The sequence below is a fragment of the Opisthocomus hoazin genome, chromosome 3 (assembly GCF_030867145.1).
Source record: "Opisthocomus hoazin isolate bOpiHoa1 chromosome 3, bOpiHoa1.hap1, whole genome shotgun sequence".
Taxonomy (NCBI): Eukaryota; Metazoa; Chordata; class Aves; order Opisthocomiformes; family Opisthocomidae; genus Opisthocomus; species Opisthocomus hoazin.
In genome coordinates this window covers 80,008,144-80,026,510 of record NC_134416.1, presented here as the reverse complement: position 1 = coordinate 80,026,510, position 18,367 = coordinate 80,008,144, and the positions used below count along the sequence as shown (strand labels likewise).

The following is an 18,367-nucleotide window of genomic DNA, read 5'->3' as shown; positions in this document are numbered from 1 at the left end:
AACTGAACGAGACTTGAGCTCTGCTGTGGTTGTCGTTTCTGACCCAGCCAGACTACTTTGCTGCTACGGGCAGACCAGCCTGTTGCATGCTGAAGACTGTAACCTTAAATGCTCACAGCTTTCCTTGGCTTCAGCAGCAGATGAGGTGCAGACCCTGCTGTGACACTGTAATGCTACAGGGCACTTCAGCTACACAGAGACCACCCAGGCCACCCAGTAAGCAATTCCAGAAACTCTAAGGAAAATTAATATAAAACTAAACAAACAATTAACCAAAATAAGCAACGTGGCAAAAAATCTTGATCTCTTGGAGCACAGGCTAAGCCTCTGTACCAAACCTAGGTAAGAACTGTGGACTTGACTCTGCTCCTCACTGCAGCTCTTCACAGTGCATGTTCAAAATACCACTTGGACTTTCTTTATAGCCCTTCACACTCCAAATACAATTTGCTTCCACTTTAAGGGTACTTCTCACAGCCCACAGAGTACAAAATTATTTTAGTATACAGCATTATAAATTGCTAGGAATTAGTTATTTCACTGGATGAAAAGCCCAAGCTTTAGTCAGCTTTACAATTTAAAATGACAAGCTAAATATTTCCAGTATTCTTATTCAACTTTTTTTCCAAGCCTTGGCCAAATTAGTCACTAAATAAAATTTCTGGCTTCACTGGAACTCAGACTCAAGGAGGACTCCGATTCACTGCTGCTAATGACTGCTACTTTACAGTAGCTACATGTTCTCCCAGTTTCTTTGTTCTTACCTTCTTTCAGAATTTAGTTAGATCTTGGTACATGAACTACAAGCAGACAGAAAGCAATTAATAAACTCCATGTAAAATTTTCCTTTAAGTTTTGTAGCTTATGAAACATATTTAAAACTCTGTATAGCTTGGTATCATTTATTCACATGAACTGCACTTGTGACTTGTCTGGGGATTTAGGAGACTGGTTTGGTCCTGAAAGTAGCCCATTCATCACAAGAACTACACACAGTCTCAAAGCTCCCAACAGATTTTTCGTGGGGTGGCAGCTGCTCTGACAGTGGAAGTTGAAACTGATGCTCTTCAAATTTGGCTGTACTCAAATCTGTACTCAGAATTGATTTACATCCCACTAAAACAAGAATTTCACACAAATAGGTTTAAAAAAACTCCGTATTTTTTTCCTTCCCTCCACACTTAGGAAGTGGCTTTTGAAAACTTAGCAAGTTGACCTCAAAAGGAGTTAGACATGCACAATTTTCAAAGCTGGTTTGTTTACAAACATAGGTTAGAAGTGGAATTGGATTTACCTTCAAATATTACTGGCACATTCAGAGCATAAAAGTTTAAAAGATATTACTATCAGCATTGCTGCTGTGGCAATCTAAGTGGTTGCTGACACAAGATTAAAATAAATCACAAAAGGTAAGTTTCTGCTATACCCTAAAGTTGATCTGAAGAAATTTTGCTGTACCAGAGACTAAAAAAAAAAAAGAATTTATGAAAAATAACCACACTCCCCAAACAACAATAATTGTCTCCTATTTCAGCCTACACCCACTCTTCTAAAATTATGGAAATATTAGATAAATGCAGAATATTTAGCATGATAAAATCACAGAAAAGATCAAGTTGGAAGCCTATCCCAACCTCCTGGTCCAAGCACGGCCAATTTCAAAGCATGACCAGGCTGCCCAAGGATTTACCTGGCTGAGTTCTGAGAACCTCCAGGCATGGAGATTCCTTGATCTCCCTGGGAAACCTCTTCCACTGCTTAACTGCTCGTTTTGAGGAATTTGCACCCTATATTCGATTTTTATTTCCTTTACAGCAGCTGGTGATTGTTGCCTCTTGTACTTTCACTCTGTATCCCTGAGCAGCCTCATAGCCCTCCTTTTGTTAGGGAAAGACTGCAATCAGGTCCCTCCTTATCCACATCGCTTTTGCAAGGCAAACAATCCAGCTTCCTCCTCTCCGCCTCCGTACCTTGTGCTTCAGCGTCCCAACCCTCTCCGTGGCTCTCCTCTGGACACTCTCCAATTTGCCAACCTCTCTCCTGAACTGAGCAAGGCACTACAGCACTGGCCTTGCCATGGCCTCGCAGGGGGAGTCCATCACCTCTCTGACCATGATGAGGGGTACACCACACCATTCATGGGCGATACACCACACCATCCAGGGGCAGCACATCACACCATCCATGGGTGATACACCACACCATCCATGGGCGGCACATCACACCAGCCACGGGCGATCCACCACATCATCCACGGGCGATCCACCACACCATCCATGGGCAGCACACCACACCATCCATGGGCAGCACACCACAGCGTCCATGGGTGATCCACCACACCATCCAGGGGCGATACACCACACCACCCAGGGGCTATACACCACACCACCCAGGGGCAATACACCACACCATCCATGGGCAGCACACCACAGCGTCCATGGGCAATCCACCACACCATCCAGGGGCGGCACATCACAGCGTCCATGGTCAATCCACCACACCATCCATGGGCGATACACCACACCACCCTTCCAGCTTCCACTCCTTTGGCTCATCAAGAGCCCTGAGCAGCAGTCCTGCTGGCCAGCTTATGAAACGTCCCATTGTCTCTCCTACGTGCACGCCTTCCAACTGTTAGAAACTTGGTGTATTTGTGTGGCAAAGGTAAATCTCAATGCAATGTACAGAATATGTATCTTTGGCTGAAGTGAAAGACAGAGAGAATACTGACTTCCAAGCAGGGGAGTGTCACTTAATGACCTGTGGTCAATCTTTTCTTTGACTAAAAAAAAAGAAAAAGTAAAAAATATTTTTTGCTGATTAGGATTGTTCTTACAGGGCTTTGCTTTGATGTCTTTGCTCAACATTATGGCAACTTCTCCCCCGGCCCTGCCATTGTGCACTTGTGTTTTCCTAACCAGTTTAGATCCTGCATTTTAAGGAAAGCTGGGATTGCTTAGTTATCTTACACGGCTCAATCTAAGTCTACTGAAATTAATGGGTTGCTTTTTTGGATCAGGTCTGGAATGTTAATTGCAGTTAGTATTACTAGGCTGTCTAATCCTCCAAACAGAGGCTGCATCAGGACCTAAGAACCTATAACAGGGCAAATCACGAGAAAAATGTATTGAGCAAGTATCCAAGTGAGGCTTGGTCTTGTCCCTACGGCTATCGATGGATAAAGAAAAGCCCCGAGATCATTCCAGTAAGTTAAATACTGACTTTGGCCTAATTTATCCCTAATTTATTGCCCACTGCATGATCCAAGATGAAGTTCTCCCTCAGAAATGTGTGGAAGGAAATAACTAGGTCATGATACACGCTCTTATGAAGGGGCTACAGATTAGCAGCTGAATGGAGAGAGACCAGAAAGCACAGACTTTGTGTCAACTGAGAATTCAGAGGAATTTCTGGCCCCTGTCCCATGACTCTGCAGCATCACACAGAGCGGATCCCTGTCAGTATTACCAGGCCACCCTCCTTGCTGGAGACACAGCTTCCTATTTGGCCAGTTTGTATTTGCAAAGTCCTATAAATTTTGGGTTCCCTTTGCAGCCCTGCCACCAACTATGTGAGTTTTGGCAAACAAACAGTGTCAGAGTCACTTGTGCTTGAAGGCAGTTTCTACTTAAATTCCAGGTTCTTGTATTTTCTTGCAAAAACTGCAGGAAAATGTTCATTTATAAAAAAAAAACCTGAAAAAAAAAGGAAATATACTGAAAAAAAACCCCAAGGTATAATGCCAGTGGAGGTTAGCATTAGGTGAACACATATATGCATGCACACACCCACAAACCAATCCCCAAATTTCACTGAATACAATCCTTTCCCACCTGGCTTTTGGTGGCTTGGATTTTTCCATTTTATGACCTGCACGTAATTTTTCTAGCTCAATATATAGAAATTTTTTAAGCACTTTATACACTATCTGAACTACAAAATAAACCGAAGCGTAACAAAATTATTTCAGACTTCTTGGAGAAATCAGCTCTGGAGGGCAGCGGTCTTTAGCAAGAAATGTAACTACAAGTTCAAACAGAAAAGTGACCTTTGCCTGTTGCTACAAGTATGTCACTGGAGGGGATTTGGCAGTGAGTTTTTCACTGGGAGGAGTCATTTGGCATTGGTACTGGTTTATGAAAGAGCAGAAGAAAGTAGAAGTTGGTTTTCTTAAATGATTCCCTACAAGGAGGAGATGCAAGATATTTTCCAAGCGCTGGCTGCAAATAAATTTTTACCTCTGTGGAGCACTGTCAGATCCCATGCTATCACAGGAGGTGTTCTTTACGGGGCACGTCTCTGCACCATACATCACACCTGCCTCAGTTGAGTCCATGTAGCCATTGACCAGCTTGATGTCTCTCAACTTCATACTCTCATTTTGTGAATCCAAAGATACGATGTCAGATGGGGAGCTCACAACACCAGAGTCTTCCGTGGTGTCCTCAGATGCAAAACAACTGCTTTCTGATGCCGTTTCTTCCATCTCTGATAGCTCCAGAACCGTGTCATCCACTACATAAACATTATCATGTGCGGGCAGCAGGCTCTCTAAATGAAATATAGCAAGGAAAGTCAGCTGACAGTAATCAGTACATAAATCAAACATAGAGAGCTATTCCTTTGTAAGTGGGAAAAAAACACACAAAATGCATTAGAAATAGTAGGATGAAGAAGCTCAATATTTGTATGTAGGATAAAGATGATCTGAAAAGTGACAAAAATTTTGTCCTTCTTTGCTTTCAGCAGGGGTCGTTTGCTACGCCTATTCTGCAGAGTTTGGGTTTTATAACTTTCATAGCAAATCATTTTCCCTACTTCTTTCCAGGGACAGTTTCTTGGGGAATTGGACCAAAGTTTAAATGATTTGGTGCAAGAAGTCACTCCTTTTATTGCTTCTGACAACATAATCTCATTATTCCTCTTCCACACTGCCAAACAGATCATGACATTTCCAATAAGAAGTCTATACACTGGTAAAAATGGGCAGCATTTCCCAGTCAGGACACTGAATTGGTAAACTCAATCTAGTGCTGGCCCACTGGGTGTCACTTTATTTTACCACTCTCCAATTCCCTATGCGTTAAGTGGGAGAATAACAACTGTTTCTTTTTCAACGCATACAAGATCTACTACTAAGTGTACAGAAAAGCAGACACTACTATGCTTAATGCAGAACCTTTTCCAATGTTTAGCTATTTATAAAAGACATCAAGGGATATGTCCTTTGCATGTTTAACTCTATTAAATGTTGTGAATCTTGAGAGGAGATTAGACAAGTACAATTTTTTGTACTCTGTTTTAGTGTGGTTCCTATGAGCTACTTGGGGTTTTGTTTGTTTGGGGTTTTTTTTTTGGGTGAAAAATACAATTTTGTTATTTCCCTTAAGAAAGAAACAACTCTAGACTCCATCCTGCAATTATGCCATTAAAGAGGAACTCCCAACAAGGTCAATAATTTCAATGACTGAAATTATTGAGTGACTAAAGACAGAATCAAGCCCAAACACGTCTTTTGATCAAAAGGAATCAATAAAGACTAATCTAAATGTTTAATTTAGAATTGTAAGTGTGTTCCATTCCCTTTTTCAACCTCAGTAAGCAAAAGGAAGATTAAACAGTTTATAGTCTGATCCTGCAGACACTTGTGGTGGATGTTAATTGTACAAGAAGTCCCAGGTCTATACATGTGACTAAGATTAAACATATACTTCACTGTTTTTTAGGGTGAAAATCTCCGACTTTTTGAAGAATGCATGAAGCTACAGGTCAATAAAAATAATCAACGGAAAGAAATACTTTTGTATTATGTTGTACACACAAAAGTATTCATTTTAAGTCAGAGAAAACAACTTTGTTAAAAAATGTCACAGAAATGATTTTGTAAGGGTGTTGCTTAGCAGTGAAGCTTTGAGTAAAACTGCAATAAAAACCAAACGAACATTCTCCTTGACTGAGGTTACAAGATGCCATTAAGTACTGAAATTGATTTCTGACAGCAGAAGCAATAAAATTCAGAGGGTTACAAATCATGATTAAAGTTGTAAGTGCTGTCAAGCATAAATATTAATGATGGAAGATGATCCAAAGACTCTTCTGCGACTTTGGAAGTAATGCTACTTGATTTCTTTGACCTTATTTTCTACAACATTAGCTCTAGGTCCCAAAATTAATCCAAGAGATCGTTCCATCTAAAAATGGCACTTGCAGGAACTAAGTATGTGTCACTGAATGGATTAGAGTATGTTCATGACAGAACTACAGCTAGGAAAACATCAAGGAGAAATATGAATAATTTGACATTAAACACCAAATAATCCCTCCCCCCAAAACAGACTGTAAATGAACAGGTAAGAGTATACGGGCTGCTTGGCTTTCAAACAAACAAAAACCCCCAGTAACAATCCACCACCAAAGCATTGGCAAAAGCTGCAGTATGTTAAAATCAGAACAAAGCAGGACAGCAAAGAAATCAATTCAAATAATGGAAGTTGAAGAGTGGGAGCACATGGGAAGAGTTTGAAGTAATGCACAATGCAGTATACACTGATGCAGAGAGACCTCTGTATAACACAGGCCACATCTATTGTCACCAGGATGCCTTAAATGACCTCCACGCTATAGCTGGCACAGCAATTTATAACAAAGTACCTACTTCCAGTTCCTGACACGAGGATGGCAGGCTTTTCCTCCCTAGCTGTCTCTGTCGTTTCCTCATCCTGCTCTTGCCTGCCTGCAACTATTGCCTGCATCTTCCTGCTCAGGGAGTTAGATCCTTTTGGTCACACAGCCCTACTTGCCTACTGCAGTAAGAACACTTGAGTCTCTCCCTGATGTGATTCAGCAAGCTGCTCTGCGGCAGGATCTCCATCCTGCAGCCCATTCTTCCCACCTAATGACAAACAAAATGAAAACCCATTCTCTTATGATCAGGGTCCATGTGCGAATCGATCTCTATCTGTTACGTCTGGATCTCAACAGCTGAATTATCCAGTACAGTGTAAAAACCTCCTCATTCAGCAGCAGTTTTATCCTGAAGCACGGAACCACAGAAAGACATCTTTCTACTCAATGATGAAACTCCCTGCGCTCAAGCAAAACCATAATGTCCCCCTTTCTTCAAGCCTATCAGTTTGTTGAAGCGCTTCCCTAATCTTTTAGAAGATCCATTAATTTTTAACACAGTTAACACATGGCACTGAACCGAGCTGCTGGCTGAGCAAACCATTTTGATTGCCACTACTACTTGTCTGAACATGAAAGCACACACATAAAACATGACTGCTACGGTTCTGCATCATGTTAACAACCTTGTTTCAGCTAAGAGCAGCACTAAAACATCCCTATTTTAAAGTTGAGCCATCTATGGATGGATTAGGTAAGAATCTATTCTTCCTTCTACACGCTTGATTAAGTCTCCACTGGTGCAAACTGAAGATGGATGGGCACTACTGGGTAATGATACATGACATGAAAAAAGCCTACTTCAACTTTACTGAGTGGTCTTGACTCCAGGAGTAAGAAAATACCTTTTAAAACTTTCTAATTCTACACAGAGAACTGGGTAACGTGCAGTAGTAGATGTGATTCTGCCTCGTGATTTTTGCATTTTTTTTCTCAGAGGGAGTGCACACGCAGAAAACCACCCCACACTAAGCACAGTGTGATCACAACGATGGCAGCTACTGAGGTTATTTGTTGGTTGAATAAAGAAAAATCTCAACATTTGTTTCTCTCTTCTCTGTCATGAAAATAAGAAGATTTCAGTATGGGCGCTGATCTTCAAGACCTCCTGTAGACACATCCAAGTTAAGACAAAATATTCAGCAAGTACTTCAGGACTGGACACACAAATAACAATTGCCACAGATAATATACATTACTGAAACTCTTCTGTGTCTCAGAAGACTGTCTGTGTTTCCTAATACATAACAATGCCAAGATCTTTTTTTCAGCAACGTGACCCTGTTCACCAGCTTCAGGTGAGGTGTGGTATTGAAGGGGGTGTAGAACTTGGCCCACAGTCTCCAAGTCATACCAAAATCTCCATGGGACATCTCACCCACAAGCGAAATTGGAGAGTGTCCCTCCATGCCCTGCGTTGCCCTCCATGCCCCAGGCTGTGGACTGCGCAGAGCCCAGGCGAGCGCCATGCCAGGGATCTCCCCGGCTCAGCAGCAGCAGCACCGTGGCTGCACAATTAGGTCAACCACAAGTTACAAAGGCTTTGTTGGGGGGGGGGGGGGGGGGGGGGCGGACAGGGGACTGGGACGTCTGTTTGCAAGAATGTTGCCCGTGATCACCAAGAGGGAAAGAGGAAAGCAGCTCATCAGTAAAGAATGCGAGCTTCTTGTTTAACACAAAAGAGATCTTGTTGCTTTAATCTCAATAGGCTGTAAGTAATTAGGAAAACACTGAACTCTGAGCTTAGAGCAGTTGCATCTGCACTCTTGCAGTTTGATATTGCATATATGTACACATTACTCATACAGAATGCCCCTGATGCAGAGACAGAGAAACCTCACCTGGTTTAAAAGCTAATCAGCACTTTCAGAAATGGAAATTTAATTTCATAGGTGAAGACTACCACGGGTAAAACATTCCCTTTGATCACTGCTACAAAAATAACCACCACCGACTCTGAATGAGATTACAATCAGACCTCAGTGTTCAAAAGACGCATATTCTACCCAGACTTATAAAATCAGTCACCAAATCCTAAACCATCATTCCCTCGGAGTCCAACGGGCACAGGGTGTAAGTCTTGTCAGACTGTAACTGCTCGCTAAGCGCTGTGACCTTCTGTGGTCTACTGTCGCATTCAGTAATCACAGAAACAGTACATCCAACAGCATTTTTAAAGAGAAAACAGTTGATTTAACCCCTACCCAGTGAATAATCTGAACTTTGTAGTGGTTTTAGAGATGCAGAGTTCCTCTAATACCTCTGAGTTCGAGGTTGGTAATTATTTTCTGACTTCTTTCATCACTTATTCCACTGCCCAAAAATTTTATTTTCAAGGACTAAAATTGCTCTGCTGTAGTTCAAATGGCCTATTACAATGAAGTTGTAAAAAACATTACAAACTTCATGATGTTAAAGAATATTAATTCTTATAATGAACCCCAAATTACAACATAATTATTTCACTGACAGTACTTAAAACTTCTAGCAAGAAAAAGAAACAGTGTTCTAATTATTTGTGCTGGCAGTAAAAAGTTAGACCATCACAAAAGACTAGTATTAATAAGGTGTGCATTTTTTCATGCACTTGGAAGAAGGCTGGTGACAGAATTGGGAAAAGAAAACATTTATTATGGCAATGATTAACAGCGATTATGAAAATGGACAACATAAGATTAGCTTAAGAGTATTCACACAGGTACAATGTGTTCTGGTTACATTTTATTCATTTGGCTCATCAGTCAAAAACTTGTACGTAGAGATAGGTGCTAAAAACCATTCAGCGAGCAGTTAAAGCACAAGACAGAATGGGCAGACTTCTTTCTATTTATCACAATTAAGACTGTTTGAATCCAGCATGCTTCTCAGCACATTTGAGCCTACATGCATACTTTCTTTTTTTTTTTTTTTAAATTAAAAGAAATAAAGAGCAAGTAAATGACCGCTATTGTACATTAACAGTGGGGGAGTGGATTGAGCTCCTCCTCTCCCAGTTCCTGTAACTGCCTTGCAGAGACTGAGGGGGAGACCATGAAATGCTAAGGTGAGGAACTATGCTCTGCAGCTCCAGCCCTCCTCCAAAATGAGGACGTAGAGCAGCTTAATATTGGCTCAGCTGATACAGGTCACAGAATCATAGAGTAATTTAATTTGGAAAGAACCTCTGGAGGTCACCTAGTTCAACACTGTCCTCCAAGCAAGGCTAACTTCCAGCTTAGACAAGGTTGCTCAGGACCTTGAGCAGCTGAGTTTTGAGAATCTCCAAGCACGGAGACTTCACAGCCTTTCTGGAAATCACGAATTATTCCCTGGGCAATGTTTAATGCCCATAAAGAACACTTTTTATGCCAAATTGAAATTTTTCTAGCTGCAGCTTGTCACTGTTGCAGTCTTAGCCTTTTGCAGTGAATCTCAGAGAAGAGTCTGACTCGCTCTTCCTTTTCTTTCAGATGCAAGACAGACTTAAAATTCTCCTTACCCTTCCCTCCCGCAGGCTGAACAAGCCCTGCTGCCTCAGCACCTTCATGTACATCTTCGATGCCTTCTGCCAGACTGCTGCCTCTACTCTGGTTTTTCACTATCTTGCTCCACAGAACTCAAAACTGAACCCGCTTTTGGACAACGGACACAGATGTGGCTTCATGGCAGCCAAGTAAAGGCGAGAAACAATTTCCCTTGATCTGCTGGCTACGCTCTTGCTAGTGCAACCCAGTCTGTGGTTAGTGCTTCATCACCGTAAGGGCACGTAGCTGACTCACGCGGTCCTGCATGTGACTCCCAGTTCTCACATAATGAGATATTTTCAGTCTCCTTCCTAGTCTTCTGCCCCATTCTCATGTTTTCCAACCTTTTCTTTAATTGCAGTCATTCTTACCGAAAAAAAACCTTCAGCGAGAAGTAAATCCATTCCTTTACATGTTACCTAATAACAAAACCTAAGAGACTCACAAAGGATGTCTCACCAGACATCTTATCAGAAAGGTACACATGGAGTATTACTAGATACACCCTATGAATCTTCAGCATTTCCAGAATCAAGCCCAAGCTAATCACAGTAAACTTAGCTACCTAGACCTACTCTCCCATGGCCGAAAAATAAATGCAATGCAGACTGATTTAACTTGCTTTACCAATTTGAGGCAGTTAAACACTTCGCTTAAGGTTGAACCTGTCTGCTGTTGGAAAACAAATGTATTGCAGCTTTTACAAAAGCTATTTTGGCAATGGTGTTTCCTCCACCAAAGGCAATACAAGACAGGATCAAGCCAGGGAGTGGGAATTGAAGAGCATTCCAGTACCACCAGTGTTTTCTCCACATACAAGCGACTGTGAAGGTCTGTGCACTGATGTCTGATTTTCCTTTCAAACCTATGCTGAAAATTGTTGTGAAGTCACTCTCCCAATACAACACTAGGTAAGACTGTCTGCTAGCTCTTCAAAGACTCAGAGGAAACTACCACTTCAAGTGGTACCCTCTGCTACCCTCTCCCATTTCAGACCTTTATTTTTAACACGAGACAAACAAGCAAAGAAAAATCTCTGAACTAATGCGATACAGATTTTCAGATGAGGAAAACTACAGAATCACAGAATGGCAGTGGCTGGAAGAGACCTCTGTGGGTCATCTAGTCCAACCCCCCTGCCAAAGCAGGGTCACCTAGAGCAGGCTGCATAGGACCATGTCCAGGTGGGTCTTGAATATCTCCAGAGAAGGAGACTCCACAGCCCCTCCGGGCAGCCTGTTCCAGTGCTCCGTCACCCTCAGAGGGAAGAAGTTCTTCCTCATGTTCAGCTGCAACTTCCCATGCTTCAGTTTGTGCCTGTTGTTCCTTGTCCTGTCGCTGGGCACCACTGAAAAGAGTTTGGCCCCATCCTCCAGACACTGACCCTTAAGACATTTATAAACACTTACAAGATCCCCTCGGAGCCTTCTCTTCTTCAGGCTGAACAAGCCCAGCTCCCTCAGCCTCTCCTCATAGGAGAGATGCTCCAGTCCCCTCATCATCCTCGTAGCCCTCTGCTGGACTCTCTCCTGTAGTTCCTCATCTTTCTTGAACTGGGGAGCCCAGAACTGGACAGAGTACTCCAGATGGGGCCTCACTAGGGCAGAGCAGAGGGGGAGGAGAACCTCCCTTGACCTGCTGGCCACACTCTTCTTAGTGCACCCCAGGATCCCATTGGCCTTCTTGGCAGCCAGGGCACACTGCTGGCTCATGGTCAACTTGTCATTCACCAGCACACCCAGGTCCTTCTCTGCAGAGCTGCTTTCCACCACGTCAGCCCCAAGCCTGTACTGGTGCATGGGGTTGATCCTCCCCAGGTGCAGGACCCTGCACTTGCTCTTGTTGAACTTCATCAGGTTCCTCTGCACCCAGCTCTCCAGCCTGTCCAGGTCTCACTGGATGGCAGCACAGCCTGCTGGTGTATCCACCACTCCTCCCACTTTTGTGTCATCAGCAAACTTGCTGAGGGTACACTCTGTCTCTTCATCCAAGTCACTGATAAGTAAGTTGAATAAGACTGGGCCAAGTACTGACCTCTAGGTAACCCCACTAGCTACAGGCCTCCAATTAGACTCTGCACTGCTGATCACAACTCTCTGAGCTCTGCCATTCAGCTTAGTTCTCAATGCACCTCACTGTCTACTCCTCTAGCCCACACTTCCTGGGCTTCCCTATGAGGATGTTACGGGAGACAGTGTCAAAAGCATGGCTGAAGTCGAGATAGACAACATTCACGGCTCTCCCCTCATCTACCCAGTCGCTCATGCCATCACAGAAGGCTATCAGATTGGTCAAGCATGATTTCCCCTTGGTGAATCCATGCTGACTACTCATGATAACCATCTTTTCCTCCACTTGCTTAGAGATGACATGTAGAATGAGCTGTTCCATCACCTTTCCAGGGACGGAGTCCAACATAGAGATACAGTCCAACAATAGAGTCCAACATATTGGACCTTATTACCTGCATTTCTTTTCCACAATCCTTTCTTCAATGACTGAAAAAGCCTTTCTGACCTCTGCAAAGCCCATCTGCCCTAGAATGCTGCTGCTTATTGCTAAACCGCTTTTCCTCCTCTCTTTTTTGGCACCCTCTTGAATCTCCTAGTTCCTTGCGTTTATAAAAGCCTTGTTTTGAGGCTGACAAGTCCACACCATAGCCAGTAACCAGCCTTCCTGATTCGAAGGGATCACATGTCGCAAAAGCAACATGCAGAGCAAAATGCTTTTTGATAGGAAAAGGATCGTGTGTCCAAGTAGATCTTTCCTTGATTGACTGGAGAACGTTGCCACTTGGCTTAGAGAAGGATAGATTTTAAAAAATGAGTCAGTAGTGTGTGTTGTTCATTTCCTCTTATACATAATAAATTATGCAGGAGCGACTTTCACAACAGTTCTTGGTGTTCACTATCTGAAGTTAACAGCAAGCTAGAATGACTCACAAGGCGCTTTCCTGGCTCTAGTCAGTCCTTTACTTCGGTGTGAGGAGAGGGGCAGTGTGCCTAATCCGCGCAGTTCAAAAAGACTCCGAACAAGCAGACAATGTAGGTTAGAGGACGAGGATAATGTGGAAATATATTTAAGAGCGTATAATAGATAGCTTCAGACTTGCACTTCATGAATCACCCTGTGTAACACTGGTAACATGCCATGATCGATCATGGAGCTCTTTGGAGACCTTTGTGGGAAAGGAAAATTCTAGATCTAAAACTGGAGACTGCCCAACATAATGAGCCCAGTGAAGAAAGAAACCACTCTCCACATTTTGCTTGGAATTATTAGTCTTAAGCGATAGATTTTGGCAATCTGCATCCTTTACAGAAGTGGTCGGCTTCCATTCAAGCACACTGCAGAATCTAAACAAATGGTCTGTGAAGGTGATTTTCATGAGCCATCTCAGAGAACACACTCCATAAAATTGCCTGAATGGTATATGTGGTGTAACGATTAAAACCAGAAATGGTTAGTGCACCTATGCAATAAAACAATGTTTTATTAGGTGATTTTTAAGACCACAGAAAAAAGGCCTTTTGCTCACCTTTTCTTTTTAAACTTCACCATATTTCCCTCTTGTGCACTTTCTTCTATCAATTCATTATCTTCCTTAGTTTGTCTGTTAACTGTTCCATAAAATCTCTATTCCAGTTTTGTATTTCTAGGATAATCCAGAGGAGAAAACCGTAGAACACTTTTGCATTGTAATTATACTTTTGTTCCTCAGAGACTAGCTGCCAGCAAACTCAGCAAAGAAGAGACAAGAAAATCCAACCCTAAACCAAACACATACATACACACACACTTGTGGGATTTAAGAGTTCTCTCTGTAGTACAGAGACACCATTCCACTCACAGTTGTGTATTTATTTCTGATTAAAAGTGATTTAAAAGTCAGGAAATGTGGAAGAGAATCAGGTCAATCTGTAATAAGCTATCTACTACTGAAGCCATCAGGTATTACACTCATAAAAATAAAAAACTCTGAACAATTACTTTCTGTTTATGGGGACAAAGTATACTTGCCTTGGGCATATAAGCACTTCTCTTGAGAACTGCTGCATAAGTAAGAAAAAATACTTTTAGTCCCTTCTTAATAATGCAGACTTGCTAGGCAGTAATGGCAACAAATAATGGTTTTGTTTAATACCAAAAGCTAAGAGTGAACTCTAGGCTGGAGTGGTGGTTAACAAAATGGGATTTCATCACTGCTGTAGATCTTTTTCTCATCCATCCTCACAGCACCTCAGTCCATTCAGATCTGTGATGTCGCCCTTCAGTTCCCCCATCAGTGCATCCATCATTTTCCCTTACATCACCTTCTATCTTTGTGTAGGACAGTATCTATAGTATCATCTGAAGTCAGACAGAGCCCTGAGAAAATTAAATGTTTCATGCACAAACAACCTGTCTAACTTACAATTAGGACAGCACAAAATAACTCCATTTAATTGGCCAAAACATGCTTCAGCCAAACCACCAATAACGTAAATACCTTCACAGAAGATTTTCAGCAGCTAGCTCCAAATATAGACATGAAAACATTTTCATACATCTCTGTGCTACAGAGACACAAAGCTCTACTCTGACCTCTTTTGATGTACATTAACTTGACTCATCTTGGACCTCCTGATCAACGGAGGGATCTGCTTCCCTCTCCACAGTGCAAACAACAACAGGCTTTTCAATATACTTTGGCTGGTTGTTTACTCTGGCAATTACATTTCTAGAAATATTTTAAACTAGAAAAGCATGCTTCTTTTCTGAGTTTAGTTATCATACACTTTACCGCACATTCACACTTGAGTACTCTGCTTCCATATTTCTCATAGCTGTTAAGATGTCCAGTGATACCAACAGAAGTATCTATCTGTAGAGACACTGCTCGGAGCACCTGGACACCTCTCATCACTAAGACATTCTGCCTTTTGAATCAGTGAAGAAAGAATTATTCTTGCAGAGAACAAAACTGAGGACCAGAGTATGCTAAGTATCTCCCCGAAGATCTGGTGCGATACCCTCCGCAGGGGCACTGTACCGTTTCCAAAGGATGTTTCCCAGGCACTCTGAAAACCAGACCCCTGCGCTGGGGTGAGGGGACATCGAGGGCAGCAAGGCCAGGGCAGTGCGTGCCAAGCGCACTCACCACCTAAAACACTGCCAGGCACCCCCGGGCTATGCTAGCAGCAAACAGCCACAGACACACTGCAGAAGCCCACAAAGGCAAATCGTTGTGTGGAAGGACAGCAAGAGACAGACTTATTTTCCAGTAGCACAGGCATAGCCAAGCAATCACTGCATGGGGCAAGAATCAAACGCAGGGTATCACGGACTCGACTTCAGGCTCTAGCCATGAGGTTATCCTTTTCAGCGGTGCACACTGAAGGTCTCCCTGGGAGCCTAGTAAGGAGAGGAATATTGGACAGGTGGAGAACAAAGTGCTCACAGAAGAGCTCTGCTGTCATGCCACCACTCCTCTCTGACAGCAGATGTACTAGATCAGATTATTTCAGACATAAGCAGAGATGAGAATACTTAAGTCAGAGCTGAATTTGGCCCGCTCTTTCATAGCCCTCTTGTGAAGTCAATTATCTCATCAATCACGCTTTGGCCTGGGGCTCTCCTTCCCTATTAACCTGAAATACCAGGAGGAAGAAATGCAAACATGCAAGAGTGGTAACTGGGTGTTATGCTCTGTACTGATTTGCAGATAGTAAAATGTTAATGGCAGTGTCATCTCTGGTGCTACGGTGAACAGTAGCCTGATGCAAGAAACGGGTCATCATCTGAACACCCACTTGCAATAAATTTTCCCCTTTCATATTCTGCGCTCTTAGTATCAGATCCTGCTTCCGCTTCAGCAGTTGGGTTTTGCCACTGACTTCAATGGGAGCAGGATCGGACCACACACTGATTAAAATGCAAAGCTGCAGATACCTCCTGCATGGGATGAATCCCCACAGGGAAAATTTGTCTACATTTTTATTCATGTGAAGCATTTTAAGGCTTTCATTTACACAGTTCATTCAGTAATAACGTGCATGCAGTATAATGGGGTACCTGATTAAGCACGCTTAAGTGCTTTGCTGGAGCAGGGCCATTTCTAAAATTTTAAGGTTCACTATGACCATACCCTCAAACAGACAAGCTAGTTTGGGGAATTTTTCATCTGAGTTAATGGGCTTAATTAGGATCAGCATAAAAGGTCATTTTTCCTACGGGAAATTTGGAAATGTCTTTGAGTTTCTTTCTTTTTAGTGTCAGTTCCTACAGAAATTAGGTTGAGAAGGTCACACTGTTTTAGGTTTATAACTCTATGAAACTCTCCAGTAACTTTTAAACCAGCTGCCAGCTTCTCCTGAATTAGTCAGGAAGGATAACACTCTAAAGTTCAGTTCCAAAACCTTCATAAAGAGGCAGAAGGACAGAGAAAGGAGACTTTCTTCATATATGTGCTGACACAGAAGCTCATTCTTTATTACCTACCAGGGATACCTCAGGGAAGGACGCTATGAAAAACTGCAAAGCTTCAACCAAGAATGTGCTGGATTTTAGATACCAGAGAACTGAGTCGTTACTGCAGAAGTCCAAAAGAAATGTTTAAGCAATTACTTGGTGGGGTCTGAGGGAGGAGAAGAAAACAAAGAAGAAGAGAAAAAAAAAAGAGAAATTCCCAAATCATAGCATCCATTTTGGTTTTGAAAAGCAAGAAGGTGAAGTTTCTCGGATTTTCTTCCCCACCCATTTTTTCCCTTTTCTATCCATTATTATCTCTTTATTATCCTCTTTCTCCTTCTTAACCCTAACTAAAAAAGAACTTTTTTTTTTATTAAAAAAAAAAGCAATTCCTCTTTTAAACTCCAAAGAACCAGGTAAATTTTTTTTTTCTTGAAAACACCACACAAGGACTGTGGTTGGAAAATTTTTTAGCAGGTGTGAGTGGCCACTGTTCCACTTTGTACAGTACAGTTTGTACAGCAATGCTCAAACATTATCTTCATTCTCCTGATTGCTCCTAATTTCAGCATGAGGCTTTAAAACTCTCCTCTCACTTTAAAGTGGCTCCTATCAGACCAGCACAGAATCAAGCTGGTGGTTTGCTATTACTCTTCACATTACAGCACATAAGTTAAAAGATTTCTGTCTCCATTGCTTTCAGTCTGCTGATTTTCTCAGAGGCACTAATTTAACTCCATGGAAAAACCTCAAGGAGTTTCCCTGTGCAACAATTTTTTGTGTAAAAAAAATGCAATCGATACATTGCCAAAGCCTTGTATTATGAACAGTGGCATGTATTTAATGTGCCCTGAAAGTGAAGAAAAGCCTTTTTAGTACAATCTGTGTCCTTTGTTAAGAGCAGACTGAAGACAAATGATTTTATTTGAGGAACATCTGAATCCCATTGATTAGCTTGATGAATAGAGAACAGGAAAGCTGCCAGGTACAGAGGAAGCTGGGCATGTCCACAAGGGAGTGGAGCAAACAAGCAAATTACAGTATACGCATGCTTTTTCTTTTTTTTTTAACCAAATGTTTTCTCTTGGAGAACTTGGACACTCAAACCTCAGTTTCTTTAACTGACTGGTCAGTTAATCAGCATATTGTTCTCATTTTCTGAAAGCAAGCAGAGAAGGGTTTTAAAAGTAAACAAATATATTATAAAATTACAAATAATCAATGAAATGTTCACATGTGTTTAACTGAAATAAGATTTCTTCTGGAAAAAAAAAATCATCCCTCTTTTTGGGGAGAAAGCAGGATAAGTTTTACCTGGCAGAAAAGAAGCCTGTCACTCCTGAGCATTGATTTAACATGTCTGAGAGACTCGTATTACCCAAAAAACCTTTGCAATCCACTGTGAGGTTTTCTGTATAGCAAGTCAAGTATAAGAGTCTGTTTAGCTTCCAAAACGCTCCATCTCTGAAGAGTGAAAGTCAAGTAAAGAATGCTCTTATCTTGAACTTAAAGCCAGTAATTAGTTTTTCTTACAGTCTTTATAATTCTTATGTAATTCTTCATAATTTGTATAATTTACGAATTATAAGAATTCTTAGATTCTCACATTCAAGTCTTTACTGTTATATGTATAGAGACACCTTATAAATAGAGCTGGTTGCATGTTTTCCCTTAGCTAAGAAGAAAAAAGTTGAAAACATTTCTCCATTAATTTTCATGTTTTTACAAAC

At 41.9% G+C, this 18,367-nt stretch overlaps 1 protein-coding gene across 6 annotated transcripts in view; it reads right to left on the bottom strand.

Moving 5' to 3' along the window:
* Positions 1–18,367, bottom strand: part of COBL (cordon-bleu WH2 repeat protein) — a 161,366-nt gene that overhangs the window by 21,826 nt on the left and 121,173 nt on the right. For all 6 annotated transcript variants that reach the window (XM_075416744.1, XM_075416745.1, XM_075416749.1 and 3 more), the window contains one exon: positions 4,239–4,551. In XM_075416744.1, the coding sequence (XP_075272859.1) occupies positions 4,239–4,551 (313 nt within the window). The remainder of the gene's footprint in view (positions 1–4,238; positions 4,552–18,367) is intronic.